General features: G+C 42.1%; 1 protein-coding gene and 1 long non-coding RNA gene across 2 annotated transcripts in view; both read right to left on the bottom strand.

Moving 5' to 3' along the window:
* Nucleotides 1–26,973, bottom strand: part of LOC122644663 (probable phosphoinositide phosphatase SAC9) — a 91,112-nt gene that overhangs the window by 8,136 nt on the left and 56,003 nt on the right. The window contains exons 11-13 of the mRNA XM_043838052.1: nt 26,576–26,773; nt 25,684–26,136; nt 25,353–25,586 (exon numbers count right to left, since the gene is read on the bottom strand). Coding sequence (XP_043693987.1) covers nt 25,353–25,586; nt 25,684–26,136; nt 26,576–26,773 — 885 coding nt within the window. The remainder of the gene's footprint in view (nt 1–25,352; nt 25,587–25,683; nt 26,137–26,575; nt 26,774–26,973) is intronic.
* Nucleotides 646–12,346, bottom strand: LOC122644665. The gene is made up of 5 exons (XR_006330431.1): nt 12,254–12,346; nt 9,542–9,543; nt 8,434–8,438; nt 3,953–3,960; nt 646–660 (listed from the first exon to the last, which is right to left on the bottom strand). It is a non-coding gene; the product is annotated as an uncharacterized LOC122644665 (long non-coding RNA).

Here is a 26,973-nt window from a genome sequence, read left to right as displayed (position 1 = left end):
TCCAATCTTTAAGGGCAGCCTTAACATTGCGAAGCTTCTTAGTAAAAGCAATGAGAGGGGTAGAGAAAGCATAGACATGTTAGGTTTTAGAGTTGAAGGAGAAGGAAAAAAACAGCTCCAAGAGAGCTAAGAGTTCAAACACGATTCTTGGGGTAAAATGTGTTATGTCTCTAAACTAGAGACTAACAAGCTTATATTGAAAAGAATGTAAAATTACACTGAGGCCCTTAGCCTTATACAAATGAAATATAGAGTACATAAGCAGGGGTTATGTACATATATACCCCTGATACAACTATTCTTAACACTCCCCCTCAAGCTGGGTGGTATATATCATACATACCCAGCTTGTCTAACATAAAACTGAAGTGATGAGAACTAAGTCCTTTGGTGAAGATGTCTACTACTTGTTCAGTTGTTTTCACAAACAGAGAACAAATAGTCTTAGAGTCTATCTTCTCCTTGATAAAGTGTCTGTCGACCTCAACATGCTTTGTCCGGTCATGTTGAACCGGATTGTGAACAATACTGATGGCTGCCTTGTTATCGCAGTATAGACTCATAGGCTCAGTTGTCTCAAATCCCAATTCTTAAACAAGTTTCTTCAACCACAAAATTTCACACACACCATGGGCTATGGCTCTAAACTCTGCTTCAACACTTGACCTTGCTACCATGGGTTGCTTCTTACTTCTCCAAGTGACTAAGTTTCCCCCAACAAAAGTATAGTATCCAGAAGTGGACCTTCTATCCGAAATAGACCCGGCCCAATCAACATCTATATAAACTTCGATTCTTAAGTGATCATTCCTAGAGAAGAGAAGACCCTTTCCAGGACATGACTTCAAGTACCTGAGGATCCTATAAACTGCATCAAGATGTCCCATCTTAGGTGCATGCATAAACTGACTCACCACTCCAACAGCATAGGTTATGTCAGGTTTGGTGAGGGAAAGATAGATTAGCTTGCCTACTAATCTTTGATATTTTTCAGCATCCACAAGAGGTTCGCCACAATCTTCCCCCAGTCTGTGGTTCTGCTCAATAGGGGAAGAGATTGGTTTGCACCCTAAATAGCCTGTCTCTGTAAGTAGATCAAGAACAAACTTCCTTTGGCAAACATTGATCCCTTGCTTGGACCTTGAAAGTTCACTCCCTAAAAAATACTTCAATGGACCGAGATCTTTGATCTCAAACTGCCGAGCCAAATAAAGCTTCAGTTTTGAGATTTCAGCTTCACTGTTTCCCGTGACCACAATGTAGGGGTGTCAATGGGTCGGGTTGGGCCGGGCCTGCCTAAACCCTGACCCGACCCTAGAGGCCTTAACCCTGACCCTGACCCTGACCCGACCCTGTCAGGGTCAAGAAACTCTCAACCCTGACCCGACCCTGCCAGGGTCGGGTCGGGTTGGTCCTGATTTATGGCACCATCCACGTGTCTCATTAGACCATGTTTTTGTAACATAGGATCTCAACCTATGGGACAGCTAATAAATATGTTGAAAAAAATGGCGTGTGTATAAACTCTCTCTCTACAATTGTAACAATGTCCCCTTAATAGGCCTGGAAGCTTATAGGGGCTACAACTAAATAACAATCATGTCAGTGACTCTTTTTATGGTCCTGATCAAAATAGTAGATGATCTACTCTTTTTATGGGTTCCCACTTCATGATGATGACAAAGCTAGTAGTTATCTATGTACAATTCTCTTCTGTTTTTTTTTTTTGTCAAGAAAATACTTATATTAAGTATATAATATATATATATATATATATATATGTAATATTATATACCTATAATTAATATAGGGTCGGGTCGGGCCGGGCCGGGCTAGACCCAGGATCTAAACCCTGACCCGACCCGACCCTGCCAGGGTCAGACTATAACTAAACCCAAACCCGCCCTCAGGGTCAAAAAATCAGGGTCGGGCCCGGGCCGGGCTCAGGGCGGGTTCGGGCGGGTTCGGGCCAGCCGGGCTTTATTGACACCCCTACCACAATGTCATCAACATAAACAATGAGAGCTGTAGTGGTGCTGCCCTTCCTTTGTATAAACAATGTGTGATCAGCTTGACTTAGAGTATACCCATTCTGTAGGAGGGCTTGTCTAAACCTCTCAAACCAAGCCTTAGGAGACTGTTTGAGTCCATAAAGAGCCTTCCTAAGACGACAAACGTTCCCATTGTCACCAGTAAGCTTGAACCCAGGAGGATGATGCATATACACCTCTTCGTCTAGGTCACCATGTAAGAATGCATTCTTCACATCAAGTTGGTACAATGCATAGTTGTCATGGCGTCGCCATGGCGACGCCATGGCGTCCTGGCGCTGGAGAGGGCTGCATGGCGACCTACGCCATGGCGACCCTCTTTGATTTCTTCTTCCCGACTCTCTTTCCCTCTTCGATTTCTTCTTCCTGTCTTCGATTTCTTCTTCCCTCTTCGATTTCTTCTTCGATTTCTTCTTCCTGTCTTCTTTCCCTCTTCGATTTCTTTCGATTTCTTCTTTCCCTCTTCGATTTCTTCTTCGATTTCTGAATTTTCTTCTTAAAACTTGAGAAACAATAGAGAAAAAAGAAAACATGGCTTGAGTATACATCTATTAACACATTAAAAATAGAGAAAATAAAAAATAAAACATGGTCGACATGCTCGCCATGGCAACGCCATGGCGGGCGACATGTCGATATATCGACGTGACACCCCTCCACCGACTTGGATCGCCGTGACGCCGTGACAACTATGGTACAATGGCCAATCAAGATTTGCAGCCACTGAGAGAAATGCACGGATGGAGTTGTGCTTGGCCACTGGAGCAAGGGTCTCCTGATAGTTAATGCCATACACCTGTGTATAACCCTTAGCGACAAGTCTTGCCTTATACCTCTCCACAGTACCATCAGACTTGAACTTGACCGTGAAAACCCATCTGCATCCAACAGGGGTCCTCCCTTTAGGAAGCTCAACAAGGTCCCAAGTATGATTCTTCTCAAGAGCCAACATCTCTGTGTTCATTGCTTCTCTCCATTTTGGATCTACCATAGCTTCTACTACATTCTTGGGAATAGATATGGAAGAGATAGCCACAAAAAAGGCTATACTTGTAGGGAGATAGAATCATAGGAAACAAACTTAGCAATGGGATTAGTACATGCCCTAGTGCCCTTGCGATGGGCAATAGGAAGATCTAAGTCTAAGGATATAGAAGTAGAAGAAGGTATACCTGTCTCGATGGATGGAAGTTCAGGATGAGGAGACGAAGAAGGGTTTTGGCAGGTCTTCTTTATAGGAAGCCATGAAGCAGGATTTCTCCTGTCTTTCGTATATACCAGTAGCTCCCCCTGTTCTCTGTTCACCTGTGCATTGGGAGACTCCCCCTCAACAACAGTATCCACAGAACTTTTCTTTCCTTTGTCAATCTAAAAAGGAGAAATAGAAACAGGGGAGAAGAGAGGAACTGAAACAAACTCTGGAACCTCTTCACCCTCAACACCACCCAGAGATGAACACTCCCCCTGAAGAGGTGACTGAAAATAAGGAATAGTTTCAAAGAAATGGACATCTTTGGAGAGAAGCCACTGACATGTAGGGGGATGATAACACTTATAACCTTTGGATGGGGATGCACTTTAAAGCCTTAGGATCCAATTTAGTGCGGGTAGATTTGCTAATATGGACATAGCAAATACACCCAAACACCCTTGGTGGAAGAGAGAAGGAAGAAGAATAGGGAGGTAAGACCTCAAGTGGAACTTTGAAGTTTAAGATACTGGACGGCATATGATTAATAAAAAAGACAGCCGTTAGTAGGGCATCATTTGGATATCAAACAAGCAAGAAACAACTGTGTGAAGATACCACAAGAGTACCTTCGAGTACCAGCAGAAACCAGAAGATGGAGGCTAGCCCTAGCCTTCCAAGCAACCTTCAAACACCTTCAAACTCCAGGAACAAACAGCTCTGATACCATGTTAGGTTTTAGAGTTGAAGGAGAAGGAAGAAAACAGCTCCAAGAGAGCTAAGAGTTCAAACACGATTCTTGGGGTAAAATGTGTTATGTCTCTAAACTAGAGACTAACAAGCTTATATTGAAAAGAATGTAAAATTACACTAAGGCCCTTAGCCTTATACAAATGAAATATATAGTACATAAGCAGGGGTTATGTACATATATACCCTTAATACAACTATTCTTAACAAGACAGGCTTGTCCCAAGCTTCCTGAACTGTGGGCAAAAAGGTGGGGTGGGAGGACCACATGTCAAAATACTTGAAAGGTTTGGGCCAAGGAAGTGAAGGGCTGAATAGCTAGGAGATGGGGGAATGGTCAAATATGTCAGGGTTATCAAAAGAAGCACGGGAAGCTGGGAAAGACGATAACCAAACTTCATTAACAATCACTTTGTCAAGCTTACAAGCAATGCAGTGATTACCGGCCCTTTTGTTACTCCAAGTGGAATCAGGTACTCCAATATCCTCAATACAACCATTGAAGGCATCCATGGCTTCCATGTCTAACTGATCACCACCTTGCTTTTCATGACTACATCTTATGACATTAAAGTCTCCACCCAATCCCCAAGGGTGGGAACCAATCTGGTTAGCAATGTGGCGAAGATCAACCCATAAGGGGAGCCTTTGAGAAGACCAATTGAGAGCATAGACCACAGTGAAGAAGGAGAAGTGGCCAAGGCAGTCCGAGAAGCTTAGGTGCATGAATTGAGAAGAGGAAGATACTAAGGATACAGAGATTTTACTAGGATCCCATAATACCCAAATTCGGCCATTAGGATGGTGAGCATGGTTTGAAACATCGGACCAGCCAGGGGTGATGGAATTAAAAATTCTAGCGGAGTTAGGCTCTTTGATGTAAGTTTCAAGGAGACAACAGAAATTGGCTTTTGATGAGCAAATGCTAGAACAGACAACAACATGCTTTGAGGGGGAATTAAGGCCCCTGGTAGTCCACACCATTCCTTGGATCATTTAGGAAGGGGGAGAAGAGGCAACAAAGGCCCATCGAGCCTGGAGAGAACCGACCTGCCTTGAGAGGCACTGTGATGACGCTGCCGATAGGAGCAGTCCAGAGGGGGAACAGCCTTGGAGGCAAGAGCAGGAGAGGCCATAGAAGAAAGGGAGTTGCAGGAAGCCAGCGGTAGAGAGCTTGAGGGAGTCGCAGGGGGAGGCGGGTTAAGAGAAGTGGAGGGGGGATCAAGAGCACCATCGACCTGAGGACCCGAAACAGAAGACGGACTGGTTAAGAGGGAACCAGACCCAAAGACAGAAGGGCCCAATGAATTCGAGAGAGGGTTAACCACGGGGACCACAAAGGAAGTGGAAGTTTGACTTAAAGGATTGGTAGGGCCCACAGAGGGGAGAGAGGGAGTAGAAATATCGAAGACTGGTGATGTAATGACAGAGTTACCTTTCGCAGTCGAAGACTCAGCCAGAGGCAAAACGCAAGGTTGCAGAGGGTTGCTTTCAAGCGTCAGCAAAGCAGAGACTGCAGGGTCCTCGCCAAGGGAATTGAGAATGGAAGGGTTATTCAAAGGGTTCTCTGACATGCGAGAGCGGCTACGAGGAATAGCATGATATTGGGGCTTCTCGGGGCAATCGCAAGGGTTAGAGTCATCTGCCCACTCTAGAATGCTGAATCAGTTTTGCAGAACCTGTGGAGGAACATTTGTGGCAGTGCCGTTCGCAGCAGTTTTCTGGTGGTGTCTCCGGTTGATCCAATGAAGGTTTTTGGTTTTCGTTCTCTTGCGAGACCTAGATCGGCCTTCAAACGGGCCAAAGGGAGTGTGATGCAAAAGAGACGGCTCAAAGGGATCTGCAACCAGGTTTTCTCCAGTCGAAAGAACTAATAAGTCACCAGCAGGACCTTTGGGAACGCAAAGAAAGGAGTTCTGGCCAAAGGATTTGCAAACCAGGCAATGAGGCGGATTCCAGTCATAGTAGACCTCCTGATCAAAGGTAAACTCATCTCCCTCTATCACCGTGATGAAGGAAGGAAGGGAATCATTGGCGGAAATTTCAACGCAGATTCTCGCAAAAGCTAGCTGATCCTTTCTCACGCTTCTGATGTTCGAGAAGAGAGGGGTTCCAAGGACCGAGCCCACAATGCTGAGGCCTTCAGTGCACCAATAGTGAAGAGGAAGGCCAGGAAGAGAGACCCAAAGGGGAACAGTGGTGAGGTACATTTTCTGAAGTTGCAAGTGACGATGCCATTAACGTAAGAAGATAGGCTTCTTCCCCATGAGCCAAGGACCACCCTCAAGGGCACGAACCATGTCAAGAGCCGATGAAAATTTGAAGATAAAGAAACCGTTGTCCATAGGGGTGTCAATAATGCCTGGCTGGCTCGAACCCGCCCTGAGCCCGGCCCGGACCTAACCCTGATCTACCAGCCCGAAGGGCGGGTTAGGGTTGAGTTTTTGGCTGACCCTGGTAGGGTCGGGTTGGGTCCGGGATAAGACCCCGGGCTTAGCCCGGCCCGGCCCGAACCCGACCCTGAATTAGTTATAAGCATTTATATTTCTGAAAATACCAAAATGCCCATAAGAGTCTAAGAGATGATAACCCTAATCCTATATTCCCTTTTCATTTTCACCCTTCATTCTTCATCCACGAGAAAGCCGCCACTCGACTAGCAGTCTGCCTTCTTCTTCCTCGGTTCCTCCTTCCCAGATTCGCATCAAGGTATGTTCATCACTTCATTTTTATTTGGGCCTTTCCCCATCCTCGCAACAACACTGCTGCTAGTACTTCATATTGCTGTAAAATTTTGTTGCACGAATACATTAAATAGTACCTGATCTGTTTAGAACTTGTTCTTACCTTTGCTCAATTTCATGGGGATTGTTTTGTGGATTTGGATTTTAAAGGGATTTCATGGGGATTGTTTTGTGGATTTGGATTTTAAAGGGTTTGAAGGTGTCCGGCATAGCTGGCCTAGAGAGACCATGGGTATCAGCCCTCCTGTGTGAACAGAAACTTGGGGACATAAAATAATGGTTGGTTTTATTGGGGTTGGGTAGTAGTTTTGATGTAGACTGAGAAGGAAATTAACAAAAATAGGTTTTATGGGGTGGTCTTTGTGTGGACTGGCTGTTGGGGTGTGGGTGTGGGTGTGTGTTGTTGTCACCAGAAAACAGGACAAGATAGAAGAACACTTGAGAATCCACACGTCTGAGGGCTTAGACCGCAAACTTTGATGTCATTTATTGTTAAAGGTATGTGACTACACTGTAGAGTCGCCTTGATAAATATTTATGAATTTACCACCAGCCTTTTGGGCCCTCTACACTGATCACAATCAGAACATCAATATCAGAAAACATATAAATCAAAGTCTACTCCAACACAAGGAACCATTAGCCACTAACAACTACACAATCTCTGTCAGCTACAATCAATGTTGCTCTTGCACCCCCACCACGCAAAATCTCTCTATCAGCAACAGAATGCATTAACAAAGCAGTTTTTTTAAATAAAAGAAAATCAAACACAACTAAAGACTATAAATTAAATGTTCTACATCACCAAGGCCCCCTAATTTAACCCAATCCCACTTGTTCTCCTTTGCTCGTGATGCAAGATCATAAACAAAACTCATAACCCCATTGTTAACAGAATAGGATTAGAGAATGAATGCTTTGATGATTTAGTCATCCCAAGCACATCTTTATTTATAATCATAATGAAGAATGAAACAGTTGTACATTAGCAATGTGGGACTAAACCACATGTACGAAATAAATAAAATAACAAAAGAAAGAGGACCGGAATACCCCCACGGTATTCTGGCCATATAGCTAACACTCCCCCTCAAGTTGGTGCATATATATCATGCATGCCCAACTTGACTAAGATAGGATGAAACAGCTTGCTACTCAGCTCCTTAGTGAACACATCAGCCAGTTGATCAGTGAACTTCACAAAGGGAACACAAATGAGGCCGGCTTCAAGCTTCTCCTTGATGAAATGACGGTCAACCTCCACGTGTTTAGTATGATCATGCTGGACAGGGTTATGAGCAATGCTAATGGCGGCTTTATTGTCACAATAAAGCATCATAGGAAGATGGACAACACCACCAATATCCTGCAATAATCCTCTAAGCCACAGAAGTTCACAAATTCCTTATGCCATTGCGCGGAACTCGGCTTCAGCACTAGACCTTGCCACAACATTCTGCTTTTTGCTACGCCATGTGACAAGGTTCCCACCCACAAAGGAACAGTAGCCAGAGATAGATTTCCTGTCAGGAGAACCAGCCCAATCGGCATCAGTATAGGCTTCAATCTTCAAGTGCCCATTGGGAGATAGAAAGATTCTCTTTCTTGGAGTAGACTTCAAATACCTCAAAATACGACGGACTGAATCCATATGAGAGGAATAGGGATCATGCATGAACTGACTCACCAAACTTACAGCAACTGTAATGTCAGGGCGTGTGTGAGAAAGGTAGATTAGTTTGCCCACTAACCGCTGATAAGCATCCTTGTCAACACTATTTTCTATGGTCTCCCCTTGTAAAGGATTCCCATTAGGTGAGGGAGGAACAGCTAGAGGTTGTTGGTCAGTCTCCAAAGTAGGATGGGCAGCATCCAAAGTTGGATGGGAAGCATCCAAAAAGGGCTGGGCAGCAGCCGTGGGTGGTAAAGGGGGCTGGACAGCAGCCGAGGGAGGTAAAGATGGCTGGGCAGCAGCCAGAGGCACCTCAGGTAAAGGAATTTCGAAAGCCACATCTTCACCAACACTCTCCCCCTGAAGAGGTGGCGAAGAATAATAAGAAATGTACTCATGGAAAATAACATCCATACTAACCACGGTACGGAGGGAAGGGGGATGGTAGCATTTATAGCCTTTCTGGGTTGGAGAATAACCCAAGAAAATACAACGGAGTCCCCGAGGTTCAAGTTTGCCTGCAGATTTGGTATCTCTAGCATAACACACACAACCAAACACCTTGGGAGGCACAATAAAGGAGGAATTACCAATCAAAATATTAGAGGGGCTACGGGAGTTAAGTACCCTAGAGGGCAGCCTATTGATAAGATAGGCAGCCGTAAGAACCGCATCCCCCCAATATTGAGACGGGATAGTTTTCGCAAACATCAAAGCTCTGGCCATTTCTAACAAGTGGCGGTTTTTCCTTTCTGCCACACCATTCTGGGCAGGGGTATCAACACAACTAGTTTGATGAATGATTCCATGGTCAGCCAAATATTTTTGAAATTGTGATTCTTTATACTCTGTCCCATTATCACTTCTCAATATTTTGAGAGTAGCTTGGAACTGAGTTTGGACCATTTTATGAAAGTGCTGAAAACATGAAAAAACCTGATTTTTTGTGTGCAAAAGATACACCCATGTGTTCCTAGAATGACAATCAATGAAAGAGACAAACCACCGATGCCCAGAATTAGAGGGTTTACGATTAGGGCCCCAAACATCAGAGTGTACTAATTGAAAGCAAGAAGAACTCCTTTTATTTAAAATAGGATAATTTGAACGTGTCTGTTTGGCCAGAACACACGCCTCACAAAAAAAGTCATCCTTAGTACGAAGGGTGACCAAACTAGGAAATAAATGTGCTAAAATTCCCAAAGGGGGGTGACCTAGCCTAGAGTGCCACTGGTAGAGTTCAAAAGAGACCATGGAGTTCTGGTGTAGTGGAGAAGGCAATGGTGGTGGAGAGAAGTGACCATCATCAAGTAGGTACAACCCACCGTGCACTTTACCCAATCCAATCGTGCTCCCACAGTCTAGATCCTAAAACACACAATGAGAAGGAAAGAAAGTGACTTTGCAGTTAAGATCACGAGTAATACTACTAATGGAAAGAAGGTTAGTAGTAAAATTAGGAATATGCAAAACAGAAGTTAATGGAAGAGAGGAAGTGCAGCTGATGATTCCTTTTCCAGATATAGAAGAAAGGGAACCATCAGCTACCTTAACCTTGTCTTTCCCAGAAGTGGGAGAATATCTATGAAACAAACCAGAGGAACCGGTCATATGATCTGTAGCCCCAGAATCTATGATCCAAGGATGTGAAGCTACAAAAGCACAATGACCCCCAAATAGAATACCTGACCGGGCAAAGTGGGAACTTGAAGTGGCAGAAGAATTGGCAATAGCTGACGTAGTAGAGGCAGCAGCAGCGAGAAGACCTCGGCATACGAAGGAGTACACTGTAGATCATCCTGGGATAGACCAGGGTCGATGCTGAGGGCTGCGATGCTGATCTCGATCGATGGGCCTTTGTCTTAGTCTTTGTCTTGATCTTGGCAGCCCTTTTAGCTTCAAAGTCAGCCGGTTTCCCATGAAGTTTCCAGCACTTCTCCTTGGTGTGGTAAGGTTTGTGATAGTACTCACAAACAATAGACCCAGTACTAGAATCACCAAGAGAAGCAGTGACACTAGGTGCAGGAGTGGCAAGGGCAGCAGCCTGGAGTGCCGATCTATCAGTAATAGGAGGATGCAACATGGCAGCCCTACGGTATTCTTCAGAGGAGACCAGGGCATAGGACTGTTTAAGTGTGGGAAATGGCTTGTGACCCAACACCTGAACCCGAATCTGATCATACTCGACATTCAAACCTGCCAAAAAATCATAGACTCTGATCTTGTCCATATGTTGTTTGTAAGAAGTAATATCAACAGCTGTACTTGGGTGAAAGTCTGAAAAGTGGTCCAGTTGCTGCCAAAGGCTGCGCAAAGTAGCATAGTACTTGGAGACTGTCAACTCCCCCTGAGTAGTGTGAAGGACCTTCTTCTTGAGTTCATAAACCTGGGCATCATTGCCAAGCTGTCCGTAAGTTTCCTTGCAAGCAGCCCAAATTTCCGAGGCTGTGTCAAGGAGAAGAAAATTGTGCTGCAGATCTGTAGTCATAGAACCAATTAGGTAGGACATAAGAACTCCATTGTTGGCAAGCCACTTGTCTTGAGCAGCTCCAACCTCAGTGGGCATAACAGTAGTGCCCCTAATATGACCCGTAAGGCCACACCAGAATGGCAAAGGATGCAGACCTAGACCAAAGCAAATAATTACTGCCATCCAACTTGATTGGATTTGGAGAAAAAGTGTGATAATCGGCTTGCTGGTTCCATCACCAATGTATAGCGATCGAATCTGGAATCACCCATGAAGACAGAGAGAGAAGCCCAAATCGCGAAGGGGGCTGTTGTGAAGAAAAACCCAAGAAATCCTCCAAGTTAAGGGCTGAAAATTGGAGGAGAGCCTGCTGGTAGTGGTAGAACAATGGTCTCCAAAAATCAGCAACAGTAGCCAAGTAAATCCCTTACATCGATTTTTACAGGGTTTTGGAAAAAACCCTGAAATTGATGAGATCGATGTAGGGAAGAAGAAGAGCAAAATCACAGCAGATGGAGCTGAAACTAGGATCGAGTGGTGCTCTAGTAATGCTGAATCACTCTGCCAAATATCAGCCGCAATAAGAACCTGCAAACCCTAGATCGATAATGCTCAGGGTTTTGAAAAAACCCTGATTTGGTGGAAGAATAATCGATCTAGGATGTCTTCAAACTTGGTGGAGATAGGAACTAATCTAGAATAGTAAATACGGCTGCAGTTCTTGAGTCTTCAATGATGTAGATTGCTTCCTTGGAAGGGAGTGAGAGCAGTCCACAAAAAAAACAGAATCTTCAAATATCGCAGGCAGCAACTGGAGCTGAAATTGTCCCTATCGATCAAATAACTTGATCATAGAATGAGGTAATGGAGGACAGCCACTGGATCTATTGATCACCTCATCAGTGCTGCCCTAATAGGGGTGAATGAAGAACAAGGGGAAAGGAGAAGAAAAAAAGCTTGCGAATGAGAGGGGAGGAGGCTGAAATCGAGAAAGGAAGAGAAGGGGGGCTCCCTAATTCGAATTCTGCTCTGATACCATGTTAACAGAATAGGATTAGAGAATGAATGCTTGGATGATTTAGTCATCCCAAGCATGTTTTTATTTATAATCATAATGAAGAATGAAACAATTGTACATTAGCAATGTGGGACTAAACCACATGTACGAAATAAATAAAATAACAAAAGAAAGAGGACCAGAATACCCCCACGGTATTCTGGCCATATAGGTAACACCCATTAATCACAATCCCTTGAAGAAGACCTCAGGCTTTTGCTTCATCTTCGCATTCTGAACCACCATACTCAAATCCTAGACAGATTATCTGGGTTAGTTGAACAATCAAAGATGTCCATCCCGCCAAGTTAGTCAACACAGAGAACAAACCAGCTTCTCAGTCATGGATCTAGCCCATCCAGAAACCATAGCCATCAAACAAGAAATGTGTAGATCAGTTCAAACAAAGTTAGCCAATCCATAAACCATAACCATCCCAACAAGAATTGTGTAGATCAATTCAAACCAAGTCCACAAAATATCACTTCACATAGATAAGAACACTATCCTTACAGTGTACATAAACCTCTCTTTTTTCCCCTCCCTGCATTTTATTCCACTGATTATTTCTGTATCAGTGCGAAAATAGGGAGTAAAGAACGCAAAAATAATAATATTAAAAGAAAAAGGAAATCAGATTCATACCCACTCAACCGAAGCTGATGACTGATATACTCTCATCCTCATTCTAACAATATGTACAACAATCCTACGATTTCCAACTACAAATACCTTCTTCTGTGAGAAACAGATTTTCAATATTCTAACAATATATAGTCCCTACAGGCCTATATATAACTTTATCATACTCTCCCTTTTCACTTTTCTTATACATTTTCTCATTACCTATCAACCCATCATCTCACAAACAGATTCAAATCTCTAAGTTGCATCAATGCAAATGCTACAAGGATTATCCTTATCATCAAACCAGCAGCCTTTCTGATGCAGCCATACGGAAGCACACCATAGGGTGAAGACTACATTTTCTCTCCTTTCGGAGATTACATGTATGTTCTCCCATGTAAGAAATTGTTTTATCTAATGATCATAATGGGTCACATTAGCATTTTGGAAAGGAGTAAGAGCAAAAGTGAGGTTTTAACTAATTCTTACTCCCAATAATATTTTGTTAGCTTTCTTAATCAGTAAACTGTTGTAACTAATTCTTGGTTTGTTAGGATCCCTCTCTCTCTCTCTCTGTTAAAATGTTTGCTAATAATATATATGGAGCTTAGTGCCCAACATAGTTATGATTAAAATCAAGCAACTATGAAAAGACAAGATTGGGGCTTGTTTAGCAATAGATAAAGTATTAAAGGTAGCTGCTACTGAGACTTTAAGCACCATGTTAGAGAGCATGCTATGTTTTTTTTCTTTTGGATGAGTCAGAAATCGGAATCAATAGGTTTTCCTTGTATTGGTGGAAAAATGATCTTCAGTACTTGGTTTCAAGGTACAAAAAAAGGGACAAAAAAATAGCCCTTACCCCTACATATAGCCAAAATAATTTGCAATACTACTTGTGATCTTCTTTGACATTATTTGTTTGTGTTTGTTGAAAAGTGAGGTTAGCATTAATTGGTTCTTAGTGTAACCTTGCATGCAAAAAAGGAATAAGATGTTTTTTTCTAATTGAGGTCATTTATTTGAAGTATAGTTATTGATATTTGACAAGGTTAACTCTCCACTATTTTCTTCAACTTATTGCTTCAAAGATCTTACATATGTCTGGATTTTTGAATTTGTACAGATCTCAATGGAGGAAAACTCAAATCCAAGGCAGCCAAACTCAAGTTCAAATCAACCAAATTCAAATCCAGTTGAATCATGCTCTAAGGATCCTGTGACAAGCTCAACAAAGGCACAACCGAACTCTAATGCTCCTGAGGTATCTTCTAATCCCCTCACTATAGGGTCATCTAGTGTTTGGAATCACTTCACTAAAGTTATACCCATAGTTGTCATGGCATCGCCATATCGTCGCCATGGCGTCCTGGCGCTGGAGGTCTGTGCATATCTACCTACGCCATGCTGTCCTATCTCTCTTTCCCTCTTCGATTTCTTCTTCTTTAATTTTTTGTTTCTTCCCCAACCTTAGACCCACTCTGCTTCCCAAAATCTCCTATTTTAGCCTTGGTTTAGTAACCTGCAACTAAGACATCCGCCAGATCTGATTTCAGATCTCACCATTTGGTTGCCAGTAGAATTTTGGGGCTATTTCTCGTTGGGATCGGCAGACCTTGGTGCTGCGATTTTGTTCCAGAAATTGCAGGGAGAATCGTCTTTATAAGGAGTTTCCTTTGCTGGAACTACTCCAGTTCACCGCCTCTCTGCCTCTCTTTCTATTGTGTTATTGCAAGGTTGAAGAAATTAAGTCTTTAAAATTGCAAGTAAGGGCAACTTATATTATTTATATAAAACCCCTTATATTCTCTGTTGCTATTCTGTTTAACCCATTCAGTTTTCTCTTTAACTCCATCAAATTACAGATCTGCCATTGCTCTTATAAATCTTGATTTATCTACTAGTTTGCCATTCAACTTTGCCATCCAACTTTTGATTTAATTACAATTCTGCCATTGCTCTTATAAATCATGATTTATCTACTAGTTTGGCATTCAACTTTGTCATCCAACTTTGGATTTAATTACAATTCTGCCATGGCGGGCGACGAGTCGATATATCGATCAGACACCCCTCCACCGACTTGGATCGCCATGACGCCGTGGCAACTATGGTTATACCTCCCAATGGTTCAAAAGCTACTAGGTGTACATGCAAGTATTGCCATAAGGAATTTGGTTGTGCAAGTGAACATGGTACTAGTTCACTAAAACGACATTTGGATGGATGTCTTCTGTGTCCAAGTAGTGAAAAAAATAAGAAGCAAAAACTTTTGGATTTTAAAGTTGAGGTGAGTGATAGTAAGAGTACAATCACTAGTATCTTAGCTTGGAAATTTGACCCTGAATTGTGTAGAAAGGAGCTTGCTCGCATGATTATTATGGATGAATTGCCATTCATATTTGTAGAGCGGGAGGGGTTTAGAAATTTTTGTAAGGCTTTACAGCCTAGGTTTAATACTTTGACCCGTAACACTGGCAAAAGATTGCCTTCAATTATATCTAGAGGAGAAAAAGAAGCTGCAAAATCTATTTAAGAGAACTGCTCAGCGGGTGTCCCTCACCACAGATACGTGGACTTCTATCCAAAATCTTGGTTATTTGTGCCTCACAGCACATTACATTGACCGAAATTGGAAATTGCAAAAGAAAATCATTAACTTTTGCATAGTCCCATCACCACATACTGGTGAAGCAATTAGTAATGCCCTTGAGCTGTGTTTGATTGATTGGGGGTTGGATCAATTGTGTAGTATTACTGTGGACAATGCAAGTAGTAATGATGTTGCAATTCGAAATTTAAAAAGAAGATTTAATAAGAAAAATGGGTTGTTGTTAGGTGGTGAGTTTTTTTATATGAGATGTGCTGCCCATATTTTGAATTTGATTGTCAAGAAAGGTCTTGAGGATTGTGGAGATGTTGTAAGTAGAGTTCGTTCTGTAGTGAAGTATGTAAGGAGTTCACCATCAAGGTCACAACAGTTTAGATTGTGTTGTGAGCAAGAAAAGATTGAGTCTAAGAAAGCTTTGAGTTTAGATGTTTCTACTCATTGGAACTCTACATATCTTATGTTGCAAACTGCTTTGGAGTTTCAAAAAGCTTTTGAGTGTGTAGAAGATAGAGACCCAAACTTTACTATGGAGTGCGGGTCCCAACTACTCAAGAATGGGAGAGAGCTAAAGTGTTATGCAAGATGCTGGAGTTTTTTTACAATGCAACTACAAGATTGTATGGGTCTCTTTTTACTACTTCAAATCTTTACTTCAAAGAGATTAGTGTGATTGAATCACAGTTGAACAGGTGGTCAAGAAGTGAAGATGACATGATTCGGGATATGTCATTGGCAATGAAAGAAAAATTTGACAAATATTGGGGTGGCAGTAGCACTGACAAAATGAATATTATGTTGGTTGTTGCTCATGTTCTTGATCCACGATTTAAGTTGAGATATATGAGATATTGCTATTCAAAATTATATTCTCAACTTGAGGTTGAAGAGAAAATTGAGAGGATTAAAAATGTCATGGATCGTCTCTTGAGACATTACCAAATGCAGGGGTTGACAAGTAGTACAGTGAGAGTTGATTCATCAACAACCACTTTTGATGGTTCATCAATAAATGATGATGACAGTGAATTTTCAGAAAGGGGATTTCATAATGCATTAGAAGAGGAGGAGCGTTTCCATGTTACATTTGACTTACACAAATATTTGTTGGAAGGTATTGAGAAGGATGATGACCTCAGTTCTTTTGACATCTTGAATTGGTGGAAGGTCAATAGTAGAAGATTTGTAGTTCTAAGTAAGATGGCAAGGGATGTTTTGGCGATTCCTGTCTCAAGTGTTGCTTCAGAGTGTGCTTTTAGCACTGGTGGTAGGATTTTAGACTAGTTTCGTAGCTCTTTGACACCTAAGATGGTAGAGGCATTGGTATGTACACAAGATTGGCTACGACAGGTACCGGTTTCAGTTGATGTTGAAGAGAACTTAATTGACCTTGAGAAGATCGAATCAGGTAACAACCTTTTAAATTCTCTTATATCATTTAATTACAATAATAATAATAACATTATGAATGATGATTAAGTTTATTGATTTGTTCATTTGTTAAATGTGTTTTTTTTCAGCTACTAACAATGATTGTGGTGATGCAACTATAACTTTGATTTGATGGATGATAATGCATACTTATTTGGCCTGAACTGGTAAGGACATGTACCCAAACAATAGTTCTTATTAGCTAATATTTTCTTTGACATCTACTTGTATTAATAGAGTTTTCCCCTCATTTTGGGCATTACTTTTTTTTTTTCAGGAATCCCAGATTCAAGCATATCATAGAGATGGATGTTGCTGTGATTGATGGTTGATTGTGGCAGTATTTTTATTCATGGATGATTGTGGCAGTAGTACTTTTATGGATGTTTGTGGCAGTATTTATATGGATATTTGTGGTAGATTACTATGGATGATTGTGGTAGTATTTTTATGATGTTTGTGGAAGTATTTTATTTATGGATGTTTGTGAGAGTATTTTTATTAATGGATGTTTATGGCAATATTTTTATTTATGGATTTTTATAGATGCTTGTGAATTATTTTTATTTAAATTTACAAGTCCCTCTCTCCCTCTCTCCCTCTCTCTCCTTCCCCTCTTATTCTTCTTCTTTAAAGAATTTTTCAGGTTTTTTTAGATATATTCTTTGATATATATCAATCAGGGTCCAGACAGGGTCAAAACAAGGTCAAGACAGGGTCAAGACAGGGTCAATCAGGGCCAACCCGACCCTGCCCGACCCTATCAGGGTCGGGTCGGGCCGGGCCGGGTTAGGGAAAACCCTGGCAGGGTTGGGTCAGGGTTGAGGGTTTCTTGGCCCTACCAGGGTTGGGTCAGGGTCAACGTCAGGGTTTAGGTTAAGGCCTCTAGGGTCAGGGTCAGAGTCAGGGTTTAGGCAGGCCCGGCCCAACCCAACCCATTGACACCCCTAGTTGTCCAGGAGAAAAGTCTCCATCGGACCTTGGACACGCCATTGCTTGGTAAGAGAGGGCTTGATGGAGTGGAAAGGAGGCCTAGAGCTAAGGAAATACCTAACGAGACAGTTCTTCCACAGCTCGGCTTCATCAGCAAGGAAGTCCGGAGGGCAGATAGCGACTCTGGCAGAGCCCATAGCAGTAGGAGCGACGAAATGGGGAGGGAGACCATCAGGTGAGTTAGCAGAGGCAGGAGCGAATAGAGAGCTCCAAGAGGGGGGAAGCTGGGAGTCATGGGGAGTGGTGGTCGGAGGAGGAGAAAGTGGAGGTGGAGGCGAAGGGGAAATTCTTGGGGTTGTCGGCATACCCCCAAAGGAGAAGCACGGAGGGCGGAAGGATTCAGGTCAGCCAGGATGGCTGGTAGTCGCCTAGACCAGAGTTCACCGGCAGCATTTTCTCTCAAATTCTTTCGGTCTCCTCCCAGCTTTAATTCTTCAAAAAACACCTAAATCTTCTGCATCCTATCAAACTTATATATCTTTTTCTTGGGTGAATAAAAGAATTCATTACCAAGGAAAGAAAGAAAAACAAGGGCCCCCAAGGGGGGGGGGAAACAAAAGCCCACGGCTAGACAAAGCTATCAGCTAGAGGTTGCTGAAGCAGAAAAAGAAACATTTGGGACACCCCAGGAGACAATAATAAGCCTGTTCCTTGGGGTCTTAGCATAAAAAGAGGGGGGAGCTGACAACAATTTGGAGGAAATTTCGAAGGAAATGGAATCCCAAATCTGATGGAAAGACCGAGAATTGGAGGTCCATTTCCTAATATTTCGCTCCATCCATATATGGTTGATGGCAGCACAAAAAGCCAACTTCCCAATAGTGTCACACATAGAGGTGCCTCCAAAGGTCATATCTACCCAAATCCATTCTCTTGAGAAAGGCAGGATTCTTCTTTGGGCCGGCCAACAGTTAGAAAGGATACCCTTCCAGATGGCTTTAGAGGTCGGGCATTCAAAGAGCAGATGATCAGAGTCTTCAATGTTGTTCCAGCAAAGGCAGCAAGCACTGGACACTTGGAGGTGACGCTCGAGCAGGAAAGCTTGAGTAGGAAGACAGTTGGTGAAGACTCTTCAAGTCGTGAAACAATGCCTAGGGATGTGATGCTTGAACCAGAGAAGCTTCCTCCAACCAGCCACCAAGCCTTTGAAGCGGATAAGGTTCCAAGCAGCCTTAGAAGAGAATTTCCTAGAGCCATTTGCTGTCCAGAAGACATAATCACCCCTAGAAGGCAGCCTTCTTTGGATGGTCTGAAGATCATTCCAGAGGAGAGAGAGAGAGGCTGAGAAGAGGTAGGGGGAGGGGCCCAATCATTGTGATGAAGGATGTCCGCAACCAGAGCCATCCTCTGAAGACCTGAGGCATAGATCGTCCTTGGGGTGACAAGGTGTAAAAGAATTCCTTTGGGGTGCCAGTGATCCAACCAAAGGGAGGTGGAGAGGCCATCTCCAATGTGAGATTGGATGAAAGGGAGCACAATGTGGCGGTATTCCAGGATCTTGCGCCAAACCTAGGAAGCATCAGAGGAGCCAGAAGCAGTCCAAATGGAATCATGCCGAAGAGGGCCCGAATAAACCCAATCAACCCAAATGCTTTTCTGTTTTGAAGCTAACTTCCAGATCAGCTTGATAATCTCAGCCTTGTTGACTTCTTTGATTCTTCTAATGCCCAGACCTCCCTCCTTTTTTGGGAGACACACAGAAGCCCAAGAAGTGGGGTGGAGGAATCTGGAAGATTCAGCTCCCTTCCAAAGAAAAGAGGCCTCCTGCAGTTATCTACCCTCTCAGTCTTAAGCTCGCCATCTCTCACTGGTTGCTTGATCTCCTCGAGACCAATTTCAGTGAAGAATCGCTTCTCTGGTGGGATAAAAGCCCTCGCTTTTGCACCATTCAACTCGATGCTCCACATAAGATCATCCGAGTAAAACCCATTCTCTATCTCAAGGCCGATATTAAGGAATTTGACAAACAAATTCCTGAATTACTTACTCTTGGACTTATTGAACCCTCAACTAGTCCTCATTCCTGTCCCGCTTTTATGGTCCGCAATCATGCAGAAATAAAACGTGGCAAAGCTCGTATGGTTATAAACTACAAACGTTTAAACCAAAACATTATTTTTTATGGATATTTTATCCCTCGAAAAGATGTTCTCATTCATCGTGCCAAACACGCCACTATTTATAGCAAATTTGATTGTAAATCTGGTTTCTGGCAGATTAAGCTCACTGAGGAATCTAAACCTCTCACAGCTTTTTCTACTCCTTTTAATCGCCATTACCAATGGACGGTTATGCCCTTCGGTCTTTGTACTGCCCCTCAAGTTTTCCAACGCTGGATTGATTCCATCTTTGGTGACCTTCCTTTTTGTGTGGTGTATATAGATGACATCCTTGTCTTCTCAAATTCCCCTGTTGAACATACAAAACACCTTCGTATCGTCGGTAACTTATTCCTCAAACATGGAATAATACTTTCCCCCAAAAAAATCGAATTAGAAAAACCGCAAATCGAATTTTTGGGCCTTATCTTAACTGATCATGGACTCCAACTCCAAGATCACATTCTTATCAAAATCAAGGATTTTCCTCCTGTTTTTCGTGATAAACAACACCTGCAACAGTTCCTCGGAATCCTTAATTATGGGCGTAATTACATTAAAGACCTTTCTACCAAAGAACAAAGTCTTTTACTTAAATTACGCAAAGACACTGTTTTTACCTGGACCAAGTCTGACACATAGACGGTTCAATCCATCCAGGCTGAGATTACCAAATCTTGCCCTACAGTGTACTTCCCTCTTGCTGGCGATCTCCTCATCCTTGAAACAGATGCTAGAAATGAACATTGGGGCTGTGTGTTAAAAGCACGACCTCTAAAAAATCCCTCTGATGAGCAAATTTGCGGATACAATTTTGGCAAATTCACCCCTGCTCAAACTAATTATCTTATTTATGAAAAGGAAATCCTAGCCATTGTTAATGCAATCCAACGGTTTCGGATTTACCTCCTGCCTGAAAAGTTCCTTATTCGTACGGACAACCAAGCTGTACGCGATTTTTTAAAAACTAAAACTAAGGAAACCAACTCACGACGGATTAATTGGGCCAACACTATTAATCAATATCAATATGAAATTGTCCATGTACAAGGTACTGACAATTTTCTTGCTGATTATCTTAGCAGGCCATGAATCCTCGTCGCCCTCCAGACAAAGGTAAAGGAAAAGCCCATGCGACACCACATCGCAAGAGCAAAAAGGCCACACCAGCCTTACTCCCTGCCCCCCGTGGAGGTATTCTCATTCGAGAACCCCAGATAGCAGCAGCAGCTCCTACCCAATGGTCTGCCCCTGGCTATACCTGAATTCCTGCCACAACAGCGGAATTTACTCCTTCTCCTTACCAACCTTTTAGTCCCTATTTCTTCCCCGGAAATAGTCAAAATCAGGACAGTCAACCTGATATATTCATTGCTATTAGTGTAATTAGTCAGTTTATGGAGTCACCTAAGCAAGTTCATTGGGAGACAATATGTCATATACTGAAGTACCCTAAGGGTGCTCTAGGTAAAGGTTGTATTTATCGCCATAATGGTCACACCAATATTTTTGGTTATTTTGACTGATTGGACCAGTGCTAATGGTTATCAGAAATCTACTATAGGCTATTGTACATTTGTCGAGGGTGATCTTATTACATGGAGTAAAAACTGAACTACAGTAGCCTGTTCAAGTGCTGAAGCCGAGTATAGAGCAATGGCTCACACTACGACTGAGTTGATGTGACTTAGATCCTTTGTTCAGGAGCTTGGTTTTCTGATCAGCAAACCAACGGACATATTATGTGATAACCAGGAAGCTCATTACAACGCTAGTAATCTTGTTTTTCATGAGAGGACTAAGCATTTTGAAGTGGACTGTCATTTTGTTTGGGATGCAACGATGAAGAAATTGATTTCCACTCCGTTTGTTAGCTCTAATAATCAACTTGGAGACCTGTTTACCAAAGCCTTGTTTCGAAATGTATTTCTCCAAGGGTGTTCCAAGCTGGGCATGGGTGAAATTTATGCTCTAGATTGAGGGGGAGTGTTAAGTAGTTATGTGGGTCAACTTTATGGGTTTAGATGTATGTGTCGGTTCTATATGTGAGGGGTACTACTGTCATAGTTGTCAGTCTTTACTTTTAAGTCGGTTCTAGGTGTGCACCTAGTTTTTACATTGTAATTGATCTTTGATTTATTTAAATAGACTTCCCCACCCCACGGTTTGAGTATTCTGCTCATTACTCAAAACGTGGGCTGTGTTCTCTCCTCTTCTCTTCTTTCTTTCTCATGACCAGGTACTGATCATGGTCCTAAATCTCTGTTTCCCAAGAAACCGACACAAAACTTGGTACGAGTCAGGTTTCAACAATATTTCACACATTTCGGTAGTTTCGACCAGTTTAGACCGAAAAATACCAAGTTCTGACCAATTTTGACCAGTTTCAGTAGTTTCGACTAGTTTTGACCAGTTTTGACAGCACAAGACATGTCAAGTTTTGCCCAGAAAAGTACCAGGTTTCAACCTGGTTTCAATCGAAACTTGGGAAATCTTGATTTCCTGGCTAGTCGAAACTGAGATTTAGAACCTTGGTACTGATTCAGGTTCTGTTGTTGTTACAGAGGTGGTTGCAGCAGGACCAGCAGCGAAGGGAGTCAATCTGACTTTCCTGTACAGAGATGAACCAGAATAGGATGACCAACAGTAAATAAGAGAAACTACAATAAGAGCTTGGATCTACTACACGGTGATGGAGGTGGTTGCAGTGGGGCCAGCAGCGGGACAAGTAGTTTCTTCTTCTTCTTCTCTGGCAGTAGTGGGTGCCACTGCAACTCCGAAAGCAGTGTGTGATGCTACAACTGATTCTTCTCCTCCTTTTTCCTCTTTTCTTCCTTCACGTTCCCCAGCTTTTCTCCCTCCCCTCCTTCCCCCGCCGTGGCCTTTTTCCATTGGATTTTGGGATCTAGGCTAGGTGGCAAGTTGCCTGGGTCTTTGACAACCACCTTGTTGCTGAGGCAGCGCCTAGGTGATGCCTTGACGACTATGGTTATGGGGGTATTGTTACTTATTCATAAGAAAATAAAAGAAAGTCCCCTAACTCTAAAACTGTTAGGTAGCTAGACTAACTTAACCAAAAAAAAAAAAAGTCTCTAAAATACTTTAAGCAATTAGAATTTTTAAATCCTAAACCTTCTCGATAACTTGGGCCCCACACAACTAACCAAAAGAGGACTCTTTAACGACAACAAAAAAGCCAACTACACTACTTAATGGATCCTCTTAAATATTTATTTGCATACACCCCTTTAGACCACACTTTGGGCCTTGTAATTGAGCCTATTACAAATAAAACCAAAAGAATAAAAAGCCCATACCCAATAGTTCTAGAGGCCTGCAAAGTAGAAGCAGAAGAATTTGGCACTGTTGGTGTAGTGGGACAGCTGCCCAGATATGATATAATCCTGCGAAATGCTGTAATATCATCCTGAGTAAGGGAACTGAAGTCTGTCTGTAGTCTAGATGGATATCCCATAGGTTCAACCTCAACCATCATAGTGTGTGTTCTAGCTCCCCCTCTCCTGCTGCCATGCATACCAAGTGGGCAGCCATGAAGCACCCAACATCTCTCTTAGTGTGTCCAGATTTCCCAGAGTGATCACATCTGAATCTATCTCTGACATTCCCTCGGGGTGGAACTTGGCCGCTTCCTCCAACAGCAAACATAATGTAGGAATACATGTAAAAAATGGGGATGATATCCACACCAAATGGAAGTACACACTCTAGAGACTATGCTTCCCAGAGAGGACTTCTCCAAATAACCTGTCAATTCACAGATCCAAGACAGGCGGAAGAAACACAATTACAAGATAGGGGTAACACCCAAAGTCATATGGGGAGTATATTCTCAACACCCCCCCCCCACCCATCCAAAAAAAAAAAAAAAAAAAATCCTTCCCAACATAGAGAAACAAGGTCCAGCAAGCATACAAGGCATACAACTCAAAGAAACTCAACTTAACCACCTTCTTCAAGCTATAAATTCATCACACAACAACTTGAGGGGCTCAAATGATTTGCCTCGTCAACACAAAGTGGCTGGAAGTATCACATACCCACATCACAGGCAAACCAGAGAAGGAAAACAGAGCTGGCGATACCATGGAGACTCCAAGAGAATGAGTTGTGTTTCTTCAGCACTTCACTTAAACAACCGAGACCATAGGGGAATGAAACCTACACATTGGGTGATTCTAAGGGACCAAGGCTTACTCCCAATGGATGCTTGATGACAGAGAAACAAGACCATGACCAATAGGCTGGCGGTAACGGTGTGGAGGTGTCTTTGTCCTTCGAATAGTCTTCGATATTCATGCATAACGTCTTTTTTGTGATGGGGAAACTCCATTAGGTCTTCTAAGGACCAAGCCTCCACACAATACAGTCCACAACCCAAGGCAGCCAACAAACAAGAAAAAAACAGGGGAATGTGGACTGGCGGTACCTTGAAATCAGGGAAGAAGTGAGTTATGGCTCAGCGGCTCAACGGCTCAACAGCCCTTCTCTTCATGAACCAAGGGCAAGAGGGAGGATGAAAGGAGAGCCTAGGGGGATCCAAATGAATCCTACCCCCAGCCTCAATGGCAGCTGGATGAGAGAGAGAGAGGCCCATTCCAAGAAAAAAGTTGGCGGTAATGGGGAAAAACTGTCCCACTTTGGTTTGAGCTTCAAAATCTATATTTCTTCATGTGAGGCCTCCTCTTGAGACTCCAATGATCTTCAAACAAGTTCATCTTATGGATTCTTCGAATTTTTCACACAGCATTCTCTTCCTTGGAACCCCTTTGTAACCTAGGGTTCCAAAGTGAGGAAATGGGAGCGGAGAACTCGAAGCACGACTCTCAAACCTAAACTGTGAGCTCTGATACCAAGTTGGAATCTAAAGATTACAAGAGAACACAAGAGCAAGAGAGAAAGATGTGGATAGGAGATTGAAGAAGAGAAAGAAGAGGAGAAATTGTGGTAGAATGTTGTGTGTTAGAGAATGATCTTTTCCACACCTATATTACTTCACTAACATAATATATGAAATTACATATAACTCCCTAGGGAGGTGAAAAGTAAAAAGGACAAGTACAATGTAAGTCAATAAGTAAATAAACTAGTTCCCAAAGTACCCCTAATACATAACTCTAACAATACTGCCCCTGAAACACCAATGTTCTACTTCTAATTTTGTCTTTGCTAGAGCAGGTTGAAGAATTATTAAATTCACCTCCATGACGAATATTTTAGCAATTCTACATATCATATACAAATTCTTTTTCCAACCCCATGCATCCTAAGAAATACATAAGCCAGGTAGTTTCCAATCATATCTACACTTTTTGCAAAAACAATATTGATATCTGCAAGATCACTCAACAAACAACACTACATGTAACAATAATTTTCTTGCTATCATACAATTATCTATGCACAACAATTTGATTCCAGGTTATATCTTGTCAGCTAAGATAAATAATTCAATTTCACTAGCAGTATTGTTTATAGAACATGCATAGAAATATTAAAGAAAAATGGATCAACAACACAGAAAATTTGCAAGAAGATATGCATCATTGGTGCTAGTAAGGTAATCCAGTAAATGATATATTGGATAGGATAACTTGGAGAATATGACAGTAATGCTGAAACAGATTTACTTCTAACTACCTGGAGTGCTGATACTTGGATAAACAAGACTGCTGGAGAAATAAGTCTCTCTTCCAAATATGTTAAAGAACTTTCCAGGTTATTCAAACTAAAGGAATGCGGTGAATGTATGATTCGAGGTCTTATCACACTAAAAGCATCAAGACGAAATCCAGCTAACTGAGGTGAAACAGGTGAGAGATACTGTTCCAAGACAAGATCATTATCCATCGATCTTTCAGCCTCAATTGGAACCTGAACAAAGAAAATGACATATTAATGACATTTCCCATACAAAAAGCGATAGAAAGTTCAATTTATAAAACTGGCAAATCATAAGGATCATTTTTACCTTGAATCGATTTAATTGAGGGGCTCTCTCCAACCACGCTTTCAAATTTATCTTTTCTGGCCCTTGTGGTGATACAAGTCCTTGCTCATTCCTCACAGGGCTCCCAACCACTAGGATCCTTTTTGCATGAAGGCATGGCTCACTTTCAACAGTCCCACCGAAAGAAGCCCGACGAGGAATTTTGGCGAATGGGTTCTCATCTAAAGAAAGAAGGTTGAACCCTTTTTCCAAATTAACAGAACTTGAACCAGGCCGTCTCAGATGTAGTGTTATCCAAATGATACGGCACCGAATGGTATTCTGGAACGTGAATTTCACATGCCTTGGAACATCATTCCCTTTAACTGATTGTTCTGCTCCGTAAAATTCCGAAGTGATCATGGATTGTACATCCCATTTTCCCATGAATGAGCGTTCATCCTTGTTTATCTTATTGCTAGCCCATATTTGCACCTGTATTAACAATAATGGGGACTTATCAGAGGGGAAGAAAAGCATAGACACATCAGAAGACAAGGTTAGAGTGCAGAGTGATAAGCCAGTTCTTGCTGAATCAGTTGAACATTGAACCAGTAAAGTGGAAAGGGAAAGGGTGATTTTTAAAGAGCAAGATAGGACTTTGCCTACTTCTCTATAATAGCAAAATGAGAAATTATATATAGTACCAAAGCAAATGATAATATTGTAATCCATATATATATGATCATCCAAAATGGTTTCAAGTGACTATGCAGAAAAAATTGCCTACAAGCTCATACGAGATATTCATAGTTGAGACAACGGCTTCATATTCCATTCTTTAAGGACTGAATACATACACAATAACAGAAATCGTTACAATATTATCTGGTAAACCATTCACATAAATATAGGCATGTACCTAGATACTCACCATAGGACAGTCACCCGCTGAATAGCCACATGGACTAACAAGCAAAATGACCCCAGAGACATCGGATAGACTACCAAGAGCAATGGCAAATTCAACAGAGGAGATACTAGGGCAAGCTCTCCAATACAAATACTGTGATCCAAAACCAATAGGAGCAAGTAATGACAATGATGGTGCTGAGCTGACAGCAGTTTCAACCTGCACTAATATGTAACCAAGATAAACATCAATACAAAATGGAAAAACAATGGGGCACCCAAGTGATTAGTTGGAATCAAATGATACAACAATAATAACAAGAAGCAACAACGTGCTACCCAGTTCAAATTTGAAATGGAAAGAAAAAGAAGAAGAAGAAATAAAGAATATCCAATGCTTGCTTATCATTAATCAAATGA

This window comes from Telopea speciosissima, chromosome 11 (genome assembly GCF_018873765.1).
Source record: "Telopea speciosissima isolate NSW1024214 ecotype Mountain lineage chromosome 11, Tspe_v1, whole genome shotgun sequence".
Taxonomy (NCBI): Eukaryota; Viridiplantae; Streptophyta; class Magnoliopsida; order Proteales; family Proteaceae; genus Telopea; species Telopea speciosissima.
The sequence above is the reverse complement of the archived record's forward strand: the minus strand, read 5'-3'. Positions and strand labels throughout refer to the sequence as shown.